The sequence below is a fragment of the Myotis brandtii genome, unplaced genomic scaffold (assembly GCF_000412655.1).
Source record: "Myotis brandtii unplaced genomic scaffold, ASM41265v1 scaffold123, whole genome shotgun sequence".
Taxonomy (NCBI): domain Eukaryota; kingdom Metazoa; phylum Chordata; class Mammalia; order Chiroptera; family Vespertilionidae; genus Myotis; species Myotis brandtii.
In genome coordinates, this window is record NW_005354291.1 from 4631708 (window position 1) to 4653177 (window position 21470).

Consider the following 21470-nt stretch of genomic DNA (forward strand, 5'->3'; position numbering starts at 1 on the left):
GTCCCGCTTGGGTGCCTGGCCAGCCTGGGTGAGGGTCTGATGGGTGTTTGCAGCTGGTCACACCCCCTTCAGGGTGGGGGTCCCCACTGGGGTGCCTGGCCAGCCTGGATGAGGGGCTGATGGCTGTTTTCAGGCTGGCCACACCCCCTTTAGGGTACGGGTCCCCACTGGGGTGCCTGGCCAGCCTGGATGAGGGGCTGATGGCTGTTTTCAGGCTGGCCACACCCCCTTTAGGGTGGGGGTCCCCAGTGGGGTGCCTGGCCAGTCTGGGTGAGGGGCTGAGGGCCATTTTCAGGCTGGCCGGCAACTGAAGCTCCCAGCCTCTCCTTTTTTTCTTTTCTTTTTTTTATTCTGGGATTTATTTACCTTCTATAATTGAAACTTTGTTGCTTTCGGAGCTCAGAGCCAGGCCGCAGCAGGCGGGGAACCTTGGCTTCCTCCATCACTGGAGCAAGCAAGCCTCCTGCTTGCTTCAGCTGCATGGCTGCCGGCCGCCATCTTGGTTGGGTTAATTTGCATATCACGCTGATTAGCCCAAGAGAGGCGTAGCGAAGGTATGGTCAATTACCATGTTTGTCTATTATTAGATAGGATGGGAGCCATTGGTGTTTACTTATCAGAGAAATGAAATCCTCTCGTCCCACTTTTTAAAATTCCCATCCACTGTTTTCTTTGTTTACAGCACCCTTCCACCATAGTCCTTCAACCCCCGATGATTTTTGGTTAAGTTTATATGTTTGTTTGATTCACTTCTTATGGAAGGTGTTTCACCTCTTCTGTTAAGCTTTGTAGGACTAGTTTTTCTCAGAATAAGTTTACACTTCTCCCATCTTCCTTGCTTGTGCTCAGATTATTTTAATGATTTTTGTATAATAAGCATCTTTTTTTTTTTTTAAATCTACCCTTACCACTTGACTTGCTTTCAGGGAGAATTTATCATTGGTCTTTGACTCCTCAATATCTTTCCAGCATGTTATTTTCCAGATACTTAAACAATTGTAGTTGACTGACTGATCAGCATTATGTCATGGTAAGAAAACTTCATCCTCAGGGAAGAAGACAAAATAAATAGAAAACAGAATAAAATTAAGGATAATAGCTACATAGTCACTGTAACAGGAGATTGTGAGAGGATAAAATAAGAAGGTAAAGAGGGAAATGAAAAGAAGACCACAGAAAGAGAAAGCTGATTAGATGGGACAGAAATAGAAGGACTATTTGTGGATGAACCCAAATAATTTGGAGAAAATTTGTATTATAATGGTTTGATTTTTTGCCAAAGAAAAATATGAGTCCCCCTATTTTAAAATATATATTTTATTGATTTTTTTTTTTTTACAGAGAGGAAGGGAGAGGGATAGAGAGTTAGAAGCATCGATGAGAGAGAAACATCGATCAGCTGCCTCATGCACACCCCCAACTGGGGATGTGCCCGCAACCAAGGTACATGCCCTTGACCGGAATCAAACCTGGGACCCTTCAGTCCGCAGGCCGACACTCTATCCACTGAGCCAAACCGATTAGGGCTATGAGTTCCCTTTGATGGTTTGTATTTAATACTTCTTTGGAGCATCCAGTTCTTTAGATATCTAGAAGTCATAATCATTGCCCCTTAAAACAGAATGTGGGCTAGTATTTCTTTTGTTTTAAATCTTAAAAAGTATCCTTAAGCAAGTTTGAGTTATAATACTAGAGTCCATAACAGTGAGAAACATACCAACAGAGATAAATGTGCATCTCATCCTGTTCCCTAGAAAGAAGCAATATCTAATATTTCCCACTAATCTTAAGACTTGCGTTCAAAAGTTCAAGTTCTATTTAAATCTTACTCAGCCGATTCAAAATTAATTATATGTTGTTTCTCTCTCGCTTTCCCACAGTATGCTGTCTGGCTAGTCCTCTGGGTTACGTGGAATGTGTTTGTTATCTGCTTCTACCTGGAGGCCGGGGACCTCTCAAAGGTAATTTGCCATCTGATTTGCCAGCATCATCAATAATGTGTTACTAAGTCTCTTCCTAAGTAAGGCAGAGTCTCACCCTGCTCTTGTCACTTAGATGTGCCTCGAATGAAGGTCAACTGAAAGGTGTCCTCATCTATTTCTCTGCATTTCTACCATGGAAGATATGCTTTAGTGTGTCACAAAATGTATTTTTATTTTTAAGAAAAACTAATGTGAAATATTGATTATTATAGTGACCAATGCTGTCGACTTTTAAAATGTTGACTGATGAGGGCTTTCTGAAGCAGAATAGGAATTTTTTTTAGAGATAAAATCTTGAAGATTAATTCCCTTAGTTTGCTTATTGCTCTGGTAAAGATTTTCCTGATTGGGCCCAAATAGCAATGAAATAATTCGAACAATGAATGGGTTTTAACTGAGTACAGTTGTTACCAGAGGCATATAATTTATTATTTAGATTAAAAAATGAACACTTTATTCTAAAATAGTCTACGAAAGACTTATAATACTTGCTTTTTCATTAGGTTTCTTTATTTTGCGCTGTTCTTAGGTATGTGTATACTTGTTTTTGAGCATGTAGGTTGACTTTATATTTCTAACACAAATGCCTTTACTCTTGAAATGATGTAGTTTTTAAATCTCTAAAACCAGCATCCTTCTTCTTTTGGAATGCAGTTAACACCAGGTAAGTCAAATGAGATAATCCATTCCAGGAGGTAGCGTATCTGACTTGAGATGCTTGAGTGGTTGCAAACCTGTATTTCTTAATATTAACTTTAAAAGACAGATGGTAAAATGTTCTTCTACCTATCCCTGTTTAGAACAGAAAGACCCTGCAGAGACATTGACATTTTAAAACCCCAGAGATGATAACCTGCTTTAAAAGGCAAAATAACTGAGCTATAAAGTCACCAGGAATTACCTTTGCAGGGCTATATATTTTGGGGGTTGAGTGATGGGCTTAGTAGTAATACACATTTGTAATCTGTCATACAGGAGTTTTTCAAAGTGCTCTGAGCGTTTGCAAGGATGCTTATCTGACTTGATAGAGACATTTCTATGCTTCTAGTGGTGCATGGTCCTCCACACCCTGGCAGCAGGCTGTCCTTCCCGAAGATGCTGTGACTAATGAAAAGGGCTTGTTCAGGTAGCTCTTGGACGGACATAGACAGGGCTGCTGCTGTGTCCGTGTCAGAAAAGCAATAAGCACTTCGCAAGGATTTGAATTCCTTACCCAATTCATACATCCCCGCTGCTGCTCTATAATCCACTTTATTCAAAGAAAGTCCACACTAGAATGACTCTTAATGATATTTTTAATTTTAAATAATCACCTTAAAAATTGGAAGGCATTCATTCAGGCATATTAGCTGTGTAAAATAATCTAGCAGGCCAGTTTGTTTAATATAAAAGGAGAGAAAGAGAGAGATTTGAGCCAAGCAGGCTGCACAAATATTCTCTGTGTTCACTGCTCCATGTGATAACTGCAGGCACAAAGTAAAGCGTGTGATCTTCATGACCTTGGACATGGGCATTGAAACCACAGCAAGGGTACATCCTAAAGCATTACAGTTCAAGACAGTTGCAACCCAAATGACTAAGAATTCCTCTAATGCACACAGGCAGGTAATGACTATCCCTTGGCAGTGCAGCAGTTAATAACATTTCTTTTCTTTTCATCTTATAAACCATGCTAGGCTCTGCAGAGCACATGAAAATTTAATATTTTTAACAAATAATCTAAAAGAGAACCATAAAGGGCAAAGTTATAATAGTTACCTGCACCAGGCTTTTCCTCCCCTTCCTCCTCAAAGGGTTTGAGAAAGGAGTATGTGTACCATTTAATTCTGTAGCTTCTGTAACTGCCTCACATCCTTCAAGGAATACAGTGACAGGAGGGAGCAATGGTGATTGAAAAATGTACAGATATATGAAAACTCAAAATGGGACTCCTGAAACTGCTGACAATGCTTAGATTACAGAATATAAACAATCTTTTCTCAACCCACCAAAAATAAAATAGTTTGACCATACAAAATGGGTCTGTTCGTTTTTGGCTGAGGGAGAAATAATGGGAAATTAAATCAGGGAGGAAATTCTATGGTCTTATATATGTGAAAGAAGTGTGTTTATTTTCATAAAATATTTTGTAAAGCTTGATTCCTTCCCACAATGAATATTAGCAAGGATGTTAAAGCAATCTTTAGTTATCTACTAGAGATTAGAATGTTGTGTGGTCATTTTGCATATGTCTTTTCTATTTGTGTTTTTTTTTCTAAACTATTTTCCTTTTACTAATGAGCAAAACTGAGATTAGAGTCATTAACCAACCCAGTGTGTGCATTCAGTAATGGAATGTCTTAATTACAAAAATATGGTACACAAGACTGACCTGTTTGATCTTCAGTTTTCTTTGTACCCATAGTTGTATTTCAAATATATTTCCTTCATTGGAAAATCTGTGCAAATCAATAATTATTCTTAAAATATCAATGGATAAATTTTAATTAGTATCCCCATAGCATTTAATTGATCTAATAGATAAATCTGTTCAAAAGAATAATAGCAACAATGTATCACATTATGCATGCTTATGTGTGTATATATACATATATGTATACATACATATACACACATATATATACATAAACATACATACATGTATATGCATATATATACTTGTGTATGTTTATATATTAGTAAAATATTGTAAATAACAGCAATGGTACAAGGGATTAAAGGGAGAAATTAGAATTATTTTGTTAATGTAGGAAACACACTGCACATGAAGTAGTATAGGGCTCTTTAAAAATGGACTTGGATTACTTATAAATGTTAATTGCAAACTTTAGGGAAACCACTAAAATTTTTTCTTTTAATTGAATATATTGTGGTGACATTGATTAATAAAATTATACACATTGCAGGTGTACAGTTTTATAATACATCACCTGTATATTGCATTGTGTGTTCACCATCCAAATTCAAGTCTCTTTCCATCACCATTTATCCCCTTTATACCCTCATCTACCTCCCCCCACCCCCTTTCCCTCTGTAATCACCATAATGTGGCCTGTGTCTATAAATTTTGTTTTGTTTATTTATTGTTTTTGCTTAATCCCTTCACCTTTTTCACGCAGCCCCCAACCGCACCCTCCCCCCACAGCTGTCATTCTGTTCTCTTCATCTATGAGTCTGTTTCTATTTTGTTTGTTTCTTTTGTTCATTAGATTCCACATATAAGTGAAATCATATGGTACTTGTCTTTCTCTGACTGGCTTATTTCGCTTAGCATAACACTCTCCAGGTCTATCAAATGCTGTTGCGAAAGGTAAGATTTCCTTTTTTTCCACTGCCGAGTAGTATTGCAATGTGTATATGTACCAGTTGTTTTTTGTGGGGGTTTTTAAATCTAATCTACTTATGGGCACTTGGTCAAAGCTAGTATTTCTGATGTGGACTTTGAGATTCTCTTTTGGAAGTCAAAATATTGAGCACTAAACATTTCTTTCTTTTGCCTTCCTACTAAAGCAGTGGTAATTCTCCTTGAGGAAGTGAAGGTGTCACTGACTCACTAGGGAAAGTTTGCAAAATATAAGTATGAAAAAATAAAAGTACAGAGATTAATATTCTGAGACAGTATGCTGCTGGAAATAAAAATAAAGCAGATACAAACATGGTCTAAGCCCGTGGTTGGCAAACCGCGGCTCGCGAGCCAAGTCGGTATTTTGTGGAAGAGCTGGTATTTTGTAGAAGAGCCACACTCAAGGGGCCAAAGAGCTGCATGTGGCTCGCGAGCCGCGGTTTGCCAAGCCGCAGTTTGCCGACCACTAGTCTAAGCAATTGCTAGCCTCATTTGTATCTAAAGCTCAGTTTACAGGGATCATTGTAGAACAGGAAATTTTATTCTATGCCCCAAATTTAAACACCCTATTTTTGTAGCTTTACTGTTACAGAGCTATGTAAAAATACAAGAATATGTTTGAATTAAGAACCGCATAGCTTTAAAGTTAGAATAATTTAATTGTTAAAAAAATTGAAAACTTACAATTTTTTAAAAAAAATCTTGGAATATTAGATCCACATTAAATGATCTTGTGTGAAGTAGGTCCTTAGATGTTGCAATAGCTGCAGCACTTACTTGGGAATTATGTCCGATTCTGCATGGTCCCCAAGCCCCTAGTGTGCTCTCAGTCAGCGATAACCTTATCAAAATCACCCTCTTCGCTGTAAACCACCATCCTAACATGACCCCTGGAACTCATTTCAAAACTAAATTGGAATTGGCAGTTGCCAAATTAGCTTTGGAGGGCAAAATGTCAATTTCTATGTCTGTGGATTCACTCAGGGACAATTGATGCTTTGATGAACTATGGGAAATACAAAAATACAATCCAAGGAATATTAAATAGTGAAATAAATCCATTCCATTTTTTTTTCTGCTTCTAGCATTTAGGTTTGTTTAGGCAGAAAGAACAAATAAGTGACTATTTTCCATGCCTTTATATGTTGACAGAACAACTCTTAATTCCGTACTGTACTTAAAATTTACGTTGAAAATACAGTTGCACTTTGGATTAGTAGTTCAGTAGACCATAGGTAACCAGGGAGCAATGTTCAGTAAGTACTGGTATTAGATGTAAAGCAGTACAAAGAAAATGAAACGATGTAAATGTCTTTCCTGATTGAGAATTATATGGAGCAATTTTGAAATATTTAAAGTGATTTACATACCAACATTGCACTTAAGGTGTTACTTTGCCTCCTCCTCTTTAAAGTTTTATTTTTGATGTTTTATGAAGCAAAATGTGTGTTCAGCCTGATGCAACCAGCAAAGCAGCTTACAAGGTTAAAAGGAAAAAGATGACTCATTAATAAACAGCTATTTAGAGAATTATAATTAGTTTTTTTTCCCCTTCATTAGCGCATGTAGCCTGCTAGAGGAATGAGTCTAATGGCAATTGCAGGACTCCAGGGTCTCACACTCATAGGTAGAATAATATAGAAAACCTAAATAATTAAGTGGTATTTCAAAAAAATGTCATCTTTTTTCTAGTGTAAAAACGAGGCATTTTTCGGGGAAGTAGCTGCATTGGTGCCATGGGGACACTGTCCCTTTCCCACTCTGACAGGAAAATCCCTAGTGACAGATCCTCCAATCTTATTTGAATCGCAAGTGAGAATGAGTTTAGTGATCTCAATTAGTCCCGAGGGGGGACTAATATCACACAATTCGGCACACTCTGCACTTGCTCCCGAAGAGATCTGTCGCTCGCCAGACACTCGGAAAGGCTGTGACCCTCCTGGGGGTACATCTGATACACTGGCTTCATCAGGCAGCCTGCACAACCGATGGACTCCAGCTTTTGCACTCCGATTTTACGAGCACTGAAATTAATCCATTAAGCATTTTGTATACCCAGACCCCCCACTACTTACTTTTTAACACATTTATATAGTAAGTTAACTGTGGCATCATGGTGTGCAGCATAATGAGTTCAATTCTTCTTGTCTCTTTGCTTCCTGTTTCCTTCTACTCAATGAAAAAAAAAAAAAACAACAACACAAAAACAACCAAGATAGCTAAGTTTAATATTGCCAAATAGCCAAATAATTAGTGCTGCCGGATATTTTTTCTTTTTAAGGTTTTCCACAGAAAATTTAAAGCCACAGGCACAGTTTTGAAAACAAAGGCAGCAGAATATTATCTAATAGAAATAATGGATGTGACTGTACAGTGCACAAACCATAAAGTATTAATTGGTTATAAAATAATGAGAAAAGAGTATTTCACTGCAGTCTTCTAATGTGGGAAAGGTCGGCCCTCAGTCTGTGACTAATTCCAATGTTTATTAAGAAGGCAAGTCGTGCCCTAACCAGTTTGGCTCAGTGGGTGGAGCGTAGGCCTGTGGACTGAAGGGTCCCAGGTTTGATTCTGGTCAGGGGCATGTACCTTGGTTGCGGGTACATCCCCAGTAGGGGGTGTGCAGGAGGCAGCTGATGGATGTTTCTAATTTTTTATCCCTCTCCCTTTCTCTCTGTAAAAAATCAGTAAAATATATTTTTAAAAAGAAAAGAAAAAAAGAAGACAAGTTATAGCAACTTTATGGGTTTCTTTTAGAAAGTGAAAAAAAATAAACCACAATGTAAATGTGATTTTTTAAGGGTTATAACATTTCCCAGGTTTAGATCACTTTCTTTGTGATAAGCATGTTATTTTCTGAATAATTCCATTCTCTTGAGTATTTCATAAGAGCAAAATCTCTCTAAGGGGCACAAGTGACATGATCTCATTTGGAAAACGTTATCGAAGAGTCAAGCTGAAATGCAAATGAGACACAAACCCTAGTATTTTCCTTGACAACTGTGGAATTACTAAATCTGAAGACACATGAAGATTGAAAAAGGAGGGGAATAAATAATTGCATATTCAGAGAAAAGGAGAAACCAGTATGGTTTGGATGATAAATTTGTTGGCACAACAAAAAAGCTCTTGTAACAAATTAAAGTATTATTGATGGAAAAAATATGGCTTCATAATTACATATTCTCACAGGATACTTTGTAATCTAAATCATTACTTGACCATGTTTGGGGCCAAAGTTCAAGTTCTGTTTCCCCCAGAATGTGTTAAAGGCAAAATCAACATGAAAAGACGGTACTTGGAGTAGCACATACCGGCGTGCTGTCTGTGACATCTATCACCCCTCCGATCTCCAGGGTCTGTTCGATCTGTTTTTTTTCCCTGAAGCTGTCCACTGGCTTGAGAAGGTGCCTTTCCCAGAGAGAGCAGAGCCAGTCTTTCAAATGCGATAGAATTGCTGTCCTCGGGATTTTTAATGATTTTTGTTTGTTTGCTTAGCTTAATTGATAAACTGCCTTATAAGAGAGAAACTTAAGTTTACTTCAAGCTGAAATGTTCTCTTTAGGAGTTCATACTTACATATCTGGGTAAATGAAAAAAAAATGTTAACATGAATTTTCAAAAATCACCATGTGTGATGACTTTATATTGATTTTTGTGTGTTTTCATCGCATAACCTTTGTTTATGTGTCAAAATTATATATATCTCAATCACTGGAAAATACCATTATCATTATTCTAATTACTGGTCAGTTTTTTTCTCCATGTCTTATTAATATAATGTACCAAAAAAACTAAAGAATAGATCATTGTTTCAAATATTTGAGCATTATAGGTTAATTTTCAAGTTGCAATTAACTTAAAATAATGTAAAACAACTCCTAATTTTCCTCAGCTTTCTGAAAAAATGCATGGAGTCTGGCCATTATTTTTAGCCGGGTGAGATTTTGAATAGGGTAAGAATAATATGATCTATTTATAAAATTCTACTTATAAAATATTGCCATGACTGTTGTGAAAATATTCTATAGGGGAGGCAAGAGTAGTAAGAGGAAACATAGTTTGCATATTTTCACGTCCAAGTTATAGATGCTTTTGGCTTAGATGGAGGAGACAGCAGGGGAGACAGTAAAAGTTATGCCATTCAAGATCATATCTAGTTAAATTCTCAATATCCGGTGAGGTTAGGGCAACAGGATGCAGGGTGTAGGAATAGAATGATCAGAGTTGACTTACAGGCTTGTAGCCCTAAGCCGTTAGGAGAACTAGGTGTTTTCATTTATTGAGCTGCAGGCAGACAGGACAGATTTCGGAAAGGAGGAAGAATATGTGTGCAGAACCAGTTGCTCTGTTTGACCTCATTATGTCTGAGCTGCCCACTAGACATCCCAAGCAGTGTTGTCAAGGAAACAAAAGTACACATGAGTCCTGCATTTAAAAGAGGTTTTGAATGGGAAACGTACATTTGAGTCATCAGTATATAAATGGAAGTGAAAGGCACACAAAAAATAAGATCTCTTAGGGCAGACACAGAGAGAAAGGAGATGGTTAAGGACAGTGCTTTGGGGATCTAAGACTTCATTAGGAAGAGGAGGACCCAGTGAAGGAAACGAGGCAGAGTGGGCTGGAAAATAGGAAGAAAGGAAGGAGATGAGTGTCCCACCACTCAGGTTAAAACAAAACAAATAAGATGGAGGGATGATAAATTGTGACAAGAATGAGGATTGAAAACAATACCAAATATGGCAAAGTGGACGTTATTGTTGACTTTAAAAAGAAAGGAATTTCAATAGAGAAATAATAAAGTGTTATTAAATAAGCTGAGATGAGAAAATTGAGAGTGAATAAAGTCAGCTTCTTCAAGGGCTGTTGCTGTAAGAAGCAGAGAAATAGGAGAGCCTTAAGGCAGTCTAGGGAGGTTTGTGCGCTTTTATATGTTTTGTTAAATGTAGATACTGGAGCACATGTTTATGCTGGTAAGGAAATCTAGTGAGAGGAAGAAACTGATGGAACAGTGGCCCAGTTCTTGAATAGCTGAGAGGAGATGGGATTCAGGGCTGAACAGCGATGTGGCATCAATACAAGAGGGAAATGCGGAGCCCATGAGTGTAGATGCAGGTCAATTGGTGGATTTGGTAGTGAGACAATAAAGGCATTCTCCTGTAATTGCTTCCCCTGCTTCAGTAAAATCTGGGGCAAGAATCATCAATTTGAGTGATAAAGGAGGAAGGGGTCAGGGTTTTAAGAAACAGGGGAAATTCTTTATGAATGGAGTGAACCATGAGCTTAGACTTAACATTGATTTTTCTAAATAATAATGATGCACAGATGCTGAGCCATCAACATGGTTGCCAAGTGTTACTTATGAACTATGAGACTCATGGATACTGTAAGCCAACACAACCATTTGCCTGTAACTGTTACAGGATTAGCATCATGCTCTTCTGAACCCATTGAACAAATTAGATTCAGAGAACTGACTAGTGAATAAGCTTTAGTATCAATTTTCTGGATTAGTTGCTGGCCACTGGGCACTGACTGGACTCATGCTGGGCTATTCTGATAAGTCTCCTGCCATTCAGTCTCTGGAACTTGGAATAGGATCCTGGGATATTAGTGCTCTGCGCTGAATCTCAAGAGAGTGGACCCGTTCAGGTTCTGTGTTCATCTGGCTTCTCTCTAAATTTAGTCAGTGACAGGGCTTCTCTCTACATTTAGTCAATGACAGGTACTGTTCAGATTGGTAGAAAATTGGCAAAAAGAAATAAGAAGCCGGATATTTATTTTCCTCTCCCTGTGTGCCAGAGGTCCCACCACGACTACATCTCCTTTGTGTTCTGCTGGCCGTACCTGCTGTGGTCCCGATTCTAACAGTGGCCTCCAGGCCTGGGCTCCAATGGCGCTGGTTCCATTCCCATCTCCAGCCTAGGATTGAAGGTAGCTCTCAGCTGCTGCTATTCTCATTTTTTCTTAATATTCTCAGGTTACCTCCTCAGTTCTTTCATCATGTATGTAATCAATTCCCTGCCTTATTAATTCAGGTTACACTTCCTAAAGTGCTTTCTGTGTTTCTGATTGGGCCCTAACTGATACAGGTTTTATGTATGGTAAAGATAATGGCACAACAGTTCTATCTAGGAAAAAAGCAAGATAAGCAGGCTTGGAGAAAGTCTAGGAGTATAGAAATAATTCTCTGATTGCAGAATAGGTAACTACACTTGATTTTCTTTCTATAATGAGAAAATACCTCTAACAGAAGAGAAGATGTCATATATCTTCTTGAAATTTTCAACAAGACGTCCAATGTCAGAGCCACAATGTCAGTTGCACATCAGGAAAGACATTAGGAAAGCAACTTGGCTTGTCTTTGCGAAATATTATTGTAGCCCATTTATCCTGTAAAAGTTCACTGTCTCATACCAGAGTCTCTGTTAGTGTTCTTTTTTAACTTAAGGAAATAAATAAAAATTATGGAATAAAATGCCAGAATATTCAATGCGTTTACCAAGTGGAAGAACAGGGGATCAGGTACTGAAATGGAGGGAGAATTTTACTTATTAATTTATATGTCTTTTGAAACTATTTTTACACATTTTAACTACCTGCACTTATTACTCACCTAATAAAGTCACTAGAAAGAGACCCTGAGAAGCCTTTTCCATTGTTGGGTGATTAACGCAAAGATAATCAGAAACGAGGTGCAGCTACTGTAGCTACTTGGGTCCTGGTGATTCAGTGATGCAGGGAATTATGCTGCATTCCATTTGTGAGGACCTGACTTCTCTTTTTTCACCCATGCTTAGAACTTCCTTAAGAAGTAATATGGGCTTGTAAAGCAGCTGCGGTTGAAAGATACACCGCAGGGGCTATGTTTCTGCTCCCCTCTCTTGCAGCTAGATGTGAGCATCTAAATAGTTTACAGTAATGGAATGCAAACAGAAATATGTGTGTCATCTCACGGAAATGAATTTTAAGTGTGATATTTAGCCTCTTTCCCCTTCTCCTGGCTGGATGTGGACAAAGTGAGGAGGTCTTAAGGAGGTGGGACCACAAGCGGGAAGGAGCCAGGGTTTCTGAGTCACCATATGGAGCAGAGGTGCTTTAAGTATCATTGGGATTCCTGAGATTCCCAGAGACTGTTTCACAAGGTCTGAAACTATTTTTATAACAACACTGAAGAAAACATCAGTGATATTAGTAAATGTGACTTTTTGATATTGTATAATGAAATTAGTTAACATTTGGGAGATCTGCATAATTCATCAAACCAATAATTTGCAAATGACTCACCCATGTTACAAATCATCCAGGGTAAAAAAAAAAATCCATTCCAAGTGCAAGGCATACAAATGGATTTTAATATAAAAGGTATGAAAGTTCCTTTTATATGGTCCAGATTCCACATCACAACTAACCTTTAAAAACCGACCACTTATTGAGTTTGGGTATAGTATCAAAGAAGACTATCCACTATTATTTGAAATGCTTATAAATATCTGAAAGGACAATAAAGTTGCTCTTTCCCTTGTTTAGTACATTTCATCGTGAGACTATATATTTGTAAGTATACTGCAACCAAAACAACATGTCACAGGAGATTAAATAAGGAAGCAGGTATGGAGTCCTTATGTTGTCCATTAAGCCAAACATTACAGAGTCACGAAAATATAAAACAATGTTAATATTCTCTCCAAATTTTTGTCTGGGAAATTTTTATGTTTCATAAAAATGTATTATTTATGGTAACATGCAATGAGTGGGTTTATTACTTAAAAATTAATGCATATTTATAATTTCCTCTGTAAATATTAATAGATATAAAATAGCCTGTGGAAACAAAAGCTTATTAATATTTAAGCATGTAAATAGGTCTTAAGATAAAATTTTTGTGAACCACTGTTGTGGAAGAAAGCTACCTGCTGATCAGGAACTGTTACGGTGCAAGAAATGAACTCTATTGAGTTTGAGGCATTATGTATTTGGGGTCTACCTGTTATATCAGTTAACTATATTCTAACTAATGCACACCCTTAAGATCTCTACCCCACTCCCAAGAATAAGATATCATATATTTAACTGAACTTTTCTGTAGCACTGAGTTGATAGAACTTGAATATCTGCACATCTACCATTAAGGGGAGTAGGTTGATGGTTGCCAAATAATAAAGATCAGCCAAACAGAAAAGTTTTGGAGAACTTTTAAAGATGCTAGTTGCTTATATTCTTCAGGGACAAAAACAATTGAATGTCTCCCTGACATGGGTCAGGAATCTTCATCTGTAAATGTTACTTTTAAGCCACAGATGAGTATTTGCATATGTTAACATTTGAATTATTTGATTCTAAGCTTCCCAGCGCTTTAATATGAAAACACACATTTTGTGCTTATTAACCTCACTGTAAGGCTTTCAAAATGACTCCTCTTTGTTTTCAGACACATCAAATTAATCAATCACTTTATTTACAATAATAAACAGTTCAACTGAAACGGTGTTTTTGTTTTTAGAGGAATCTTGGACTGCAGATAGTTTTGGGGAATAGTAATTCTTTTTCTCTATTTGTCAGAATTATGATTGAGGTAATGCAGTTACCTTATTCTCTTTGTATTCATATAAAAGGTATAAGACAAATGCTTTACTATAATCCTATATTCAATCAATACATTATTTCAAAGACTACTGACAGTGGAAAGAAAAAAAAGTGCAGTTTATATTGTTGATATCTATGATGCATGCTTCCTGTCCAAGAGGGAAAGAAGGAAAATTAATTTATGGGCAATCTATATTTTTATTCATTTTCCAACTTTTCTCTTCCTATCAGATGTAACTGATATCATCAGGAGACAGGCACCTAGCCAAATGGAAACAAATGTGGGCTCAACGTCTGCTCTGTCTGAGGGGCCCAGCCCCAATCTGGGACAGTTCTATGTAATATGCTCACGGCTTAGAGGATTTATCCTGAAGATATTCCTTGATAAGTCTTTTCAAGTCTGTTCAAGCTACACAGCATTGAGGCAGTTCGTGTCATATGATTCTCTGTGAGAAGCTCAGAGCTAACGGCAGTGAATGTAAAACAGGGAAGTTTGGGATTTCTCTGTCCTCAGTTGTACCCACAGACAGAGTAAACAGAAGAAAATAATGCCCTAATCTATTACAGAGACTAAAACAGTCCCTATCATGCAATGTCCCAAGGAGAACAACAATATTTATTTCCTGTTACCAATTTCAGATTTCTCTATTTGCATTCATATTGCCAACCTCCGTGTATTTCAAGCAATAACTTAATCATGACTATGTGTTCCACTTAACTGTTTTGAAAGAAAGAGAGCGAGCAACAAAATTATGTGTGATCTGTTGCTCGTGGCATTGAAATAGCTAATGGTTTTCTGGCATGTGTCCAGAATTGTCCGCAAGGACGTAGATATTTTGCAGTTCATTGGTCCTCACCGCAGTCGGTGAGGTAAGTGCTCTTTTCCTCCTCATTGTGCGGGTGAGGAAACTGGAAACCAGCAGTTAGTAATTTGCCTGATCTCCTTCTCCCAATTCTGTTGTTCCTCAAACAGAATTGCCATTCAACCCTGTACCTCAAGCCAGAAACTGGGGGATTTGCTTTCACTTCTCTCCCAAGCTTTCTCTCCCTTCACAGTAACCAAGTCATATTAATTTCACCCCCTAATACCATTGCTAGAGATAATGTCCATCCCACAGCTACTGGCTGACATAAATCATCAACTCTTGACTGACCCGCAGATAAACTTTCCCCATTGTTTTCCTGGCTGCCTGTCTGACTCTCTCCAATCCATTTCCAGCACTGGCAACAGGCTGATCTTACTAAAAGGGCAAATCGTCTAAGGTCATATACCTGCTTGAAACACTTCAGTGGCTCCCTGTTAGCTACAGAATAAAATCAAACTCTCCAGTGTGATATACAAGGCCCTCCACAGCTTGACCTCTGCCCAGCTCTACTTTCATTACTCCCCAGCCTCCCCCACCATTCGCACCTCCTTGTATTTGCACTCCTCTTGCACTGGATCTGATGGGCATGTCTTCGCTACTCCCTCTGGCTTCATGCCCCTTTATTTTTACTTCTTTTGGCTAAACTCTATTTAACCAGACACTTGGCTCACTGACAGTCTCAAAGAAGGCTTTCTGATCCTTCTCTCTTAATGTTCCCACCCCCATCCACTGCTGTACTTCTAGTACATATTACACACCTATCTCTTGGGTGTGTTGTCTTCATCTCTATCCATGAACTTGTATGAGAAGCCTGGGCCATCAGCTAGCTTGGCTCTAACTCTTCCCTTCCCTTATTACCTAAATGATTTGAAGCAATTTATTGTACCGGTATTTATCTGGATTTTAGTCTTCCCATTAGTAAAATAGGAATATTAATTACGCTAACATTAGACAGTGTATATATGAGATGGTTTTATAGGAGTAACATTCTTAGTTATGGACTCATACAGTGAAATTATTAAATAAACACAAATGATCAATATTAGCTATTCCCTGGGAACATAATATAAATACTTTTTTCCCATTGGATTGTCTTCATATAACTTAACCATTCTCTGAATTTATCTTGTTTATATATGTTAAACATCTGTCTTCTAAGAGGTGCTAATGAAAATTCATGAGAACAATGAACTTGGCAAACTTGTTCACTATTGTAATTTTATTGCTGGCATGTCATCGGCAGTCAATATATGTTATTTGAATAAATGAAAAGAATAAATAGAATATGATGCAACCTAAAAAAGCTGACATGTGTAAGGAATTGAGAAGTATTCAAGTAGAATTAAAGACACATGCAGATATTGCACAAAGTTACTCTGGATCACCTTCACCAAGAATAAACGGTGCTCTACAAGACTATATATGATTATATTGATAATGTGATGTCACTTAATTAAATTGTGTGCCTTTTTATCAGATACATTCGATAGTCTGTACTAATCACAAAAATTATTGAGATGGACAAGGGCTCGTGTGTGAGGGTAGTATTTGCTTTGTGATACATAATTGCTGACAGTGATTTGATTCTTTCTCTCACTTGTTAAATCCTCCTTCTCTTGATTTCTAACTGTAAGCCACTGCTGTTACTAAATGGCCAAGACTGAATCATTTAACTGTTGTTGACCATTTAAAAATAACATCCCTGAAATTGTAAGAATAGAGTCCAGAAGAGACAACTGCTATAGGACATTACATCATGGTGCCAAATATCTGGTCAAGTGAGAAAAGGCTCAACCAGTGGAAAAGGCTCGACACCTGAATATGCTTTCTTATAGCCAGCTAGGAGGTGTAAAAAGTTCTGTTGCACATTTTTACAGGTCGGCTGTAGAGAAGTCCATCAGTGAAACTGGGCATGTCAGGGAGATGGACGAGGTACTTTGAGAAGCTGTGAAAGAAAATATAAGAGTTCCTTAGCTGCTGACAGCCCTCTCACAATCCCTTGAGGCCATTATTGACCTGCTGGGATGCTTCCTCCCTCTAATATTGTTCTGTACCCATGCAGCCAGTGTCCGTCTCAACAATGCACGATGATAACCACTCTTGTATATTTTTAAACATAAAGATTCCCTGGCTTCTGGCCAGACTGATTGCATCACTACCTCCTAACACTGTAAATTTTAATTTTAATTTCTATAGCTAATGTGATCATCAGTCCAGGTCAGTCTTTATATTCCCTTGTTATTCTACTATACTAGTAATTCATTCTATACTTGATCTTAGCCAAAAGGCCAAGAACTGATACTATTGTAGTTCACTGTAAAAGTATGCTAGTTTGGACAATGCATTTTATGTACATAGGGTAAACATAGAGTAATTCTCTTGAGAGTCCAACGTCAAAAATTTCCTCTCAACCACTGTTTCTTATACTAGTACTAGAGGCCCAGTGCACAAAAATCGTGCACTAGGGCGGGGGGAGGGGGCGGTCCCTCAGCATGGCCTGCGCCCTCTTGCAGTCCAGGAGCCCTCGGGGGATGTCTGACTGCCACGGAGGTGGGAGAGGATTCCCCCCACCGCCACTGTGCTCACCAGCCATGAGCCTGGCTTCTGGCTGAGCGGAGCTCCCCCTGTGGGAGCGCACTGACCACCAGGGGGCAGCTCCAGCATTGAGCATCTGCCCCCTGGTGGTCAGTGTGCATCATAGCGACCAGTTGTTCTGCCGTTTGGTCGATTTCCATATTAGCCTTTTATTATATAGGATATGCTCTATATATGGAGCTCTCACTAAGCTTCCTTTGATATATATACATTTATACATGTGTATATATGGATGCATGTACAGGGTGTGGCAGAAGTAGGTTTATAGTTGTGAGCACACAAAACAGTTTATTGTTGTATTGGTATTTAATTATTGCATTATTTTCCATATGAACAACTGTAAACCTACTTTTGCCCCACCCTGTGCATACATACGTATTTTTTTTTAGATTTCGATTTCACAGCAGAGAAAGGACAAGCCAGCAGTGACAGCTAGGGTCCTCCATCTTCTGTAAAATAAAGTTGTGGCATAATTAAAGTTTTCTTCGATCACTGCATTCTCTCGGAGTATATGAAATGACTCGCCTGCCGCTTGCATGAAACTGAATGCATGAACTGAAGTGCTTCAGAATGTGTATCACCTGCCCCTTGTCATTTAAACAAAGCATCAGAGCCAGAGGTAAAGGAATGGTTTGCCAGTGTCTGCCTGATTACCTCCATTTCTATTCACCCATTGCTTTGTGCTCAGTGATGACAAGCATTCATTGAAGCTTGAGGTGACAAACGAACCACACAAAAGCCAAAGTGTATCAGTAACAGAGGTCCAGTCTAACATTCGTGGAGCTCCCTGGTTTCAAAATTGGATGCTTCTCACATCCATAATGTCAACAAGTAAATCTATCAGTCGATGGCTTAAATCTATATAAAATCAGAATAAGAACACTCGTTCCCACCTTTTAAAGCTGGGTTAATTGGTTTCTAAATGTAAAACCTCAGGGAAAAAGTCAACATAAACTGTACCTTGTTCATTTCTGCCTCTCTAACTCAAGCCCAGACTGAGACCTAATTGGTGGTTAATAAATACTAACTGAAGTAAGCTGAATAAACTAATAAACATCACTAATAAAATAACACTGCTCTAGTCAGTAGTTGTCAGCCAGGGTCAATTTCGCCTACCAGGGGATATTTGGTAATATCTGAAGACATTTTTCATTGTCACAGTGAAGGAGAGGTGTGACTGGCATCTAGTGGGTGAAGTCCTGGGTAGCTGGTAAATATTCCACAATGCACATTAAACCTCTAACAACACAAGAATTTCCAGCCTAAGATGCCAGTAGTGCCAAGGTTGAGAGATCCTGCTCTAGGCCTTTAAACCTTACTTATCAATTTTACAAACTTGTTTTCCTCCTGTAAAGCCAAAAATATTGCCTTCTTAGTTTTGGATGAAGATCAATTTTATTGACTTGACCATTAGGACACTGACAAATTATATTATTCCCTACCTACTTACCTACCTACCTATGCTTATTTCCAGTCATCACTATGTGATTGGAACCAGTGACAGCAGTGGTTCTTTATATTGCAGTCACCTGGATGGCTTGTTGAGTCCCTTTCCCAGAGATTTAGATTTAGCAGGTCTGGGGTGGGGCCCAAGAATTTGCATTTCTCACCGGACTCCTGGTTGTGCTGCTGCTGGTGGTCTAGGTACCACACTTTGAAAATCACTGATCTACAGATCCATTTCTGCACAAATATCCCAAATGACTGAGCTCTTTCCCTCTCCCAGGTCATTTTTGGTAAAGACCTTCTGCTCTCTTGATAGATAGATAGATAGATAGATAGATAGATAGATAGATAGATAGATACTAGTAGATAGATATACATAATCAATGTCATTATTCATGGGTTCCATATTTTCAAATTTTCCTGCTTGCTAAACTGTATTTATAACCCCAAGATTAATGCTCACAGCGCTTTCATGGTAATTCATGCACATGTGCAGAGCAGCAAAATATTTGAGTCACCCACCCAATGCACACGTTCTTAGCTGAGGCTAAACAAGGGGATGCTCTGCCCTCTTGTTTCAGCTCTTACACTGTAAACAAGTGCCCTTTCCCCAGTCTATTTATTGCCACATTCCTGCATGTGGCTGCTTTGTTTTGTTCTTGTTGCTGATTTTGCTGGTCAAAATGGCCCCCAAACGTAGTGCTGAAATGCTGACTAGTGTTCCTAAGCACCAAAGGCTGTGATGCTCCTTATGGAGAAAATGTGTTTGTTATGTAAGCTTCCTTCAGGCATGAGATTTAGTGTTGTACACTGTGAGTTCAATGTTAATGGACAAAAATATATATTATATAAGGTGTTTTAAAAGGGAAATACACGTCAAATGGATTACGTTTTGACCAGAAGCTCAGAGGAACCTAATCTTATTTTTCCTGTAGAAGTAATAATTCTATGCTCACTAACTTGTGTTTGCAGCAATTTCATAGAAAACTATCGCAAGTAACAAGAATCCACAGTGAGCAAATTTTTCTCACCATCTTCCCCACCACTGCTCCCAACTGCCCTGTGAGCTTAGAGCTTCCTTTCTTTGCATCCAAATAGCTCTTCCTATCTGCAAGACACTTTAAGCAATAAAATAACGTGCTGCAAAAATACTGCTGTGACTTTATAATGCCCTACTTGGCTGGGTTTGTATTTTATGTTCTTTCGGTTTTTCCTTTGTTAAGCATAGTGCTGGGTACTTAAAGTGTGTTTACTAAATATTACTAAATAAATTAATTCAACTGTGACTATGTCATCTCTGTGGAGGGACATTGCAATGTTAGCATGGAATAATTTGCTTATTCCCTGAAACCTAATAACTCCCTGAGGAAAGAGATCACCTCACAAGTCAGCATTAAGAAAAGATAAGTTGCAGAATAACTTTTTGGGGGATAAAAGTTCAAATCCTTTATATCCTATTTTGCTGTGTGTGCATGTATGTCTATGGATCTGAATCGATTATTATGGTTCAACTGAATTAAGTGTTTTTGAACCAGTGAACCTAAGAAGGAAAATAAAAGCCCACTTATTCGCATGTCAGGAAATAAGGGAGGGAAAAATGTCATAACACTCACTAAATATCAAACAAGGCGTCCACTTTCATTCCCTGTCCATTTCTAGATCATGGACTCTTTTGGAAACTCATGCTTGGTACCGAAGTAGAAAACTCTCACAGGTGGATATTGCTTACAGAAGCAGTCATAGCAATGGATATTCCCAGACTTTGGACAAGCCACTTGTCGGTCCCCATCTTTCACCCCCTGAAGACATTTGGAGGCATAGGCTATCATAGCATCGGCCTGAGGGGATAGATATAAGGCCGTTTGCAGTAGACCTGGAAGACAGCCCAAAGCTCTATAAATGTTTAATGTTCTTTCATGTTTGCCACCAGTGCAAAATTGTTTTTTTTATGGTGTGTGTTTTTTGGTTTTTTTTCTGGTCCTTTTCCCTAAAGGCTTTCCTATCAAAAATTCAGAGGTGAATGGGTAGGCAGTTATCTTGCATTAGCTGATCCTCATCTAACGCTGAAGCAAAATTTTATGAATTTTCCTTATTTGAAATAGAGTTGATCCAAAACACATAACTATGGGTGTGGCTTGAACACAAGCCAGTCAGAATTGAAGCCAACCGTAGGGTGAGCAGAGTCCCAGAAGCCCTTTGCTGTGCCACGTGTGGAGTAGCAATTGCTGAGTCTTGAGAAGGATAGGGAGGGGCCTTCCGGGAAGGGTAGCCTGGCCAGAGGTGCCAAACCCAGAGAGCTTGGGGCAGTGCTGTTTACTAAGTGTTTGGAAGTATTTTAATATTCTAGCAATTAGACAGGGCTAAAGCTAACAGCATGGAGATCAACTATGAAGGCAAATTACTAAATGAGAACTTTATTCTGAGAAGTGCTAACCAGTAGAAGGCTGATTTTTATTTTATTAAATATATTTTTATTGATGTCAGAGAGGAAGGGAGAGGGAGACAGAGATAACAACATTAATGCTAAGAGAGAATCACTGATCAGCTGCCTCCCACACGCCCTCGACTAGGGATGGATCCTACAACCCGAACATGTGCCCTGACGGGGAATGGAACCGTGACCTTCTGGTTCACAGGTTGATGCTCAAT

At 38.5% G+C, this 21470-nt stretch overlaps 1 protein-coding gene across 4 annotated transcripts in view; it reads left to right on the forward strand.

Annotated features, from left to right (window-relative positions):
* The window catches only part of NKAIN2 (Na+/K+ transporting ATPase interacting 2), an 805068-nt gene that overhangs the window by 442660 nt on the left and 340938 nt on the right, over positions 1-21470 (forward strand). For all 4 annotated transcript variants that reach the window (XR_001360684.1, XR_313172.2, XR_001360685.1 and 1 more), the window contains exon 3: positions 1881-1961. Coding sequence is in view for 1 of the 4 variants with exons in the window: in XM_005858952.2 (XP_005859014.1) it covers positions 1881-1961 (81 nt within the window). In the remaining 3 variants the exon portion in view is untranslated. The remainder of the gene's footprint in view (positions 1-1880; positions 1962-21470) is intronic.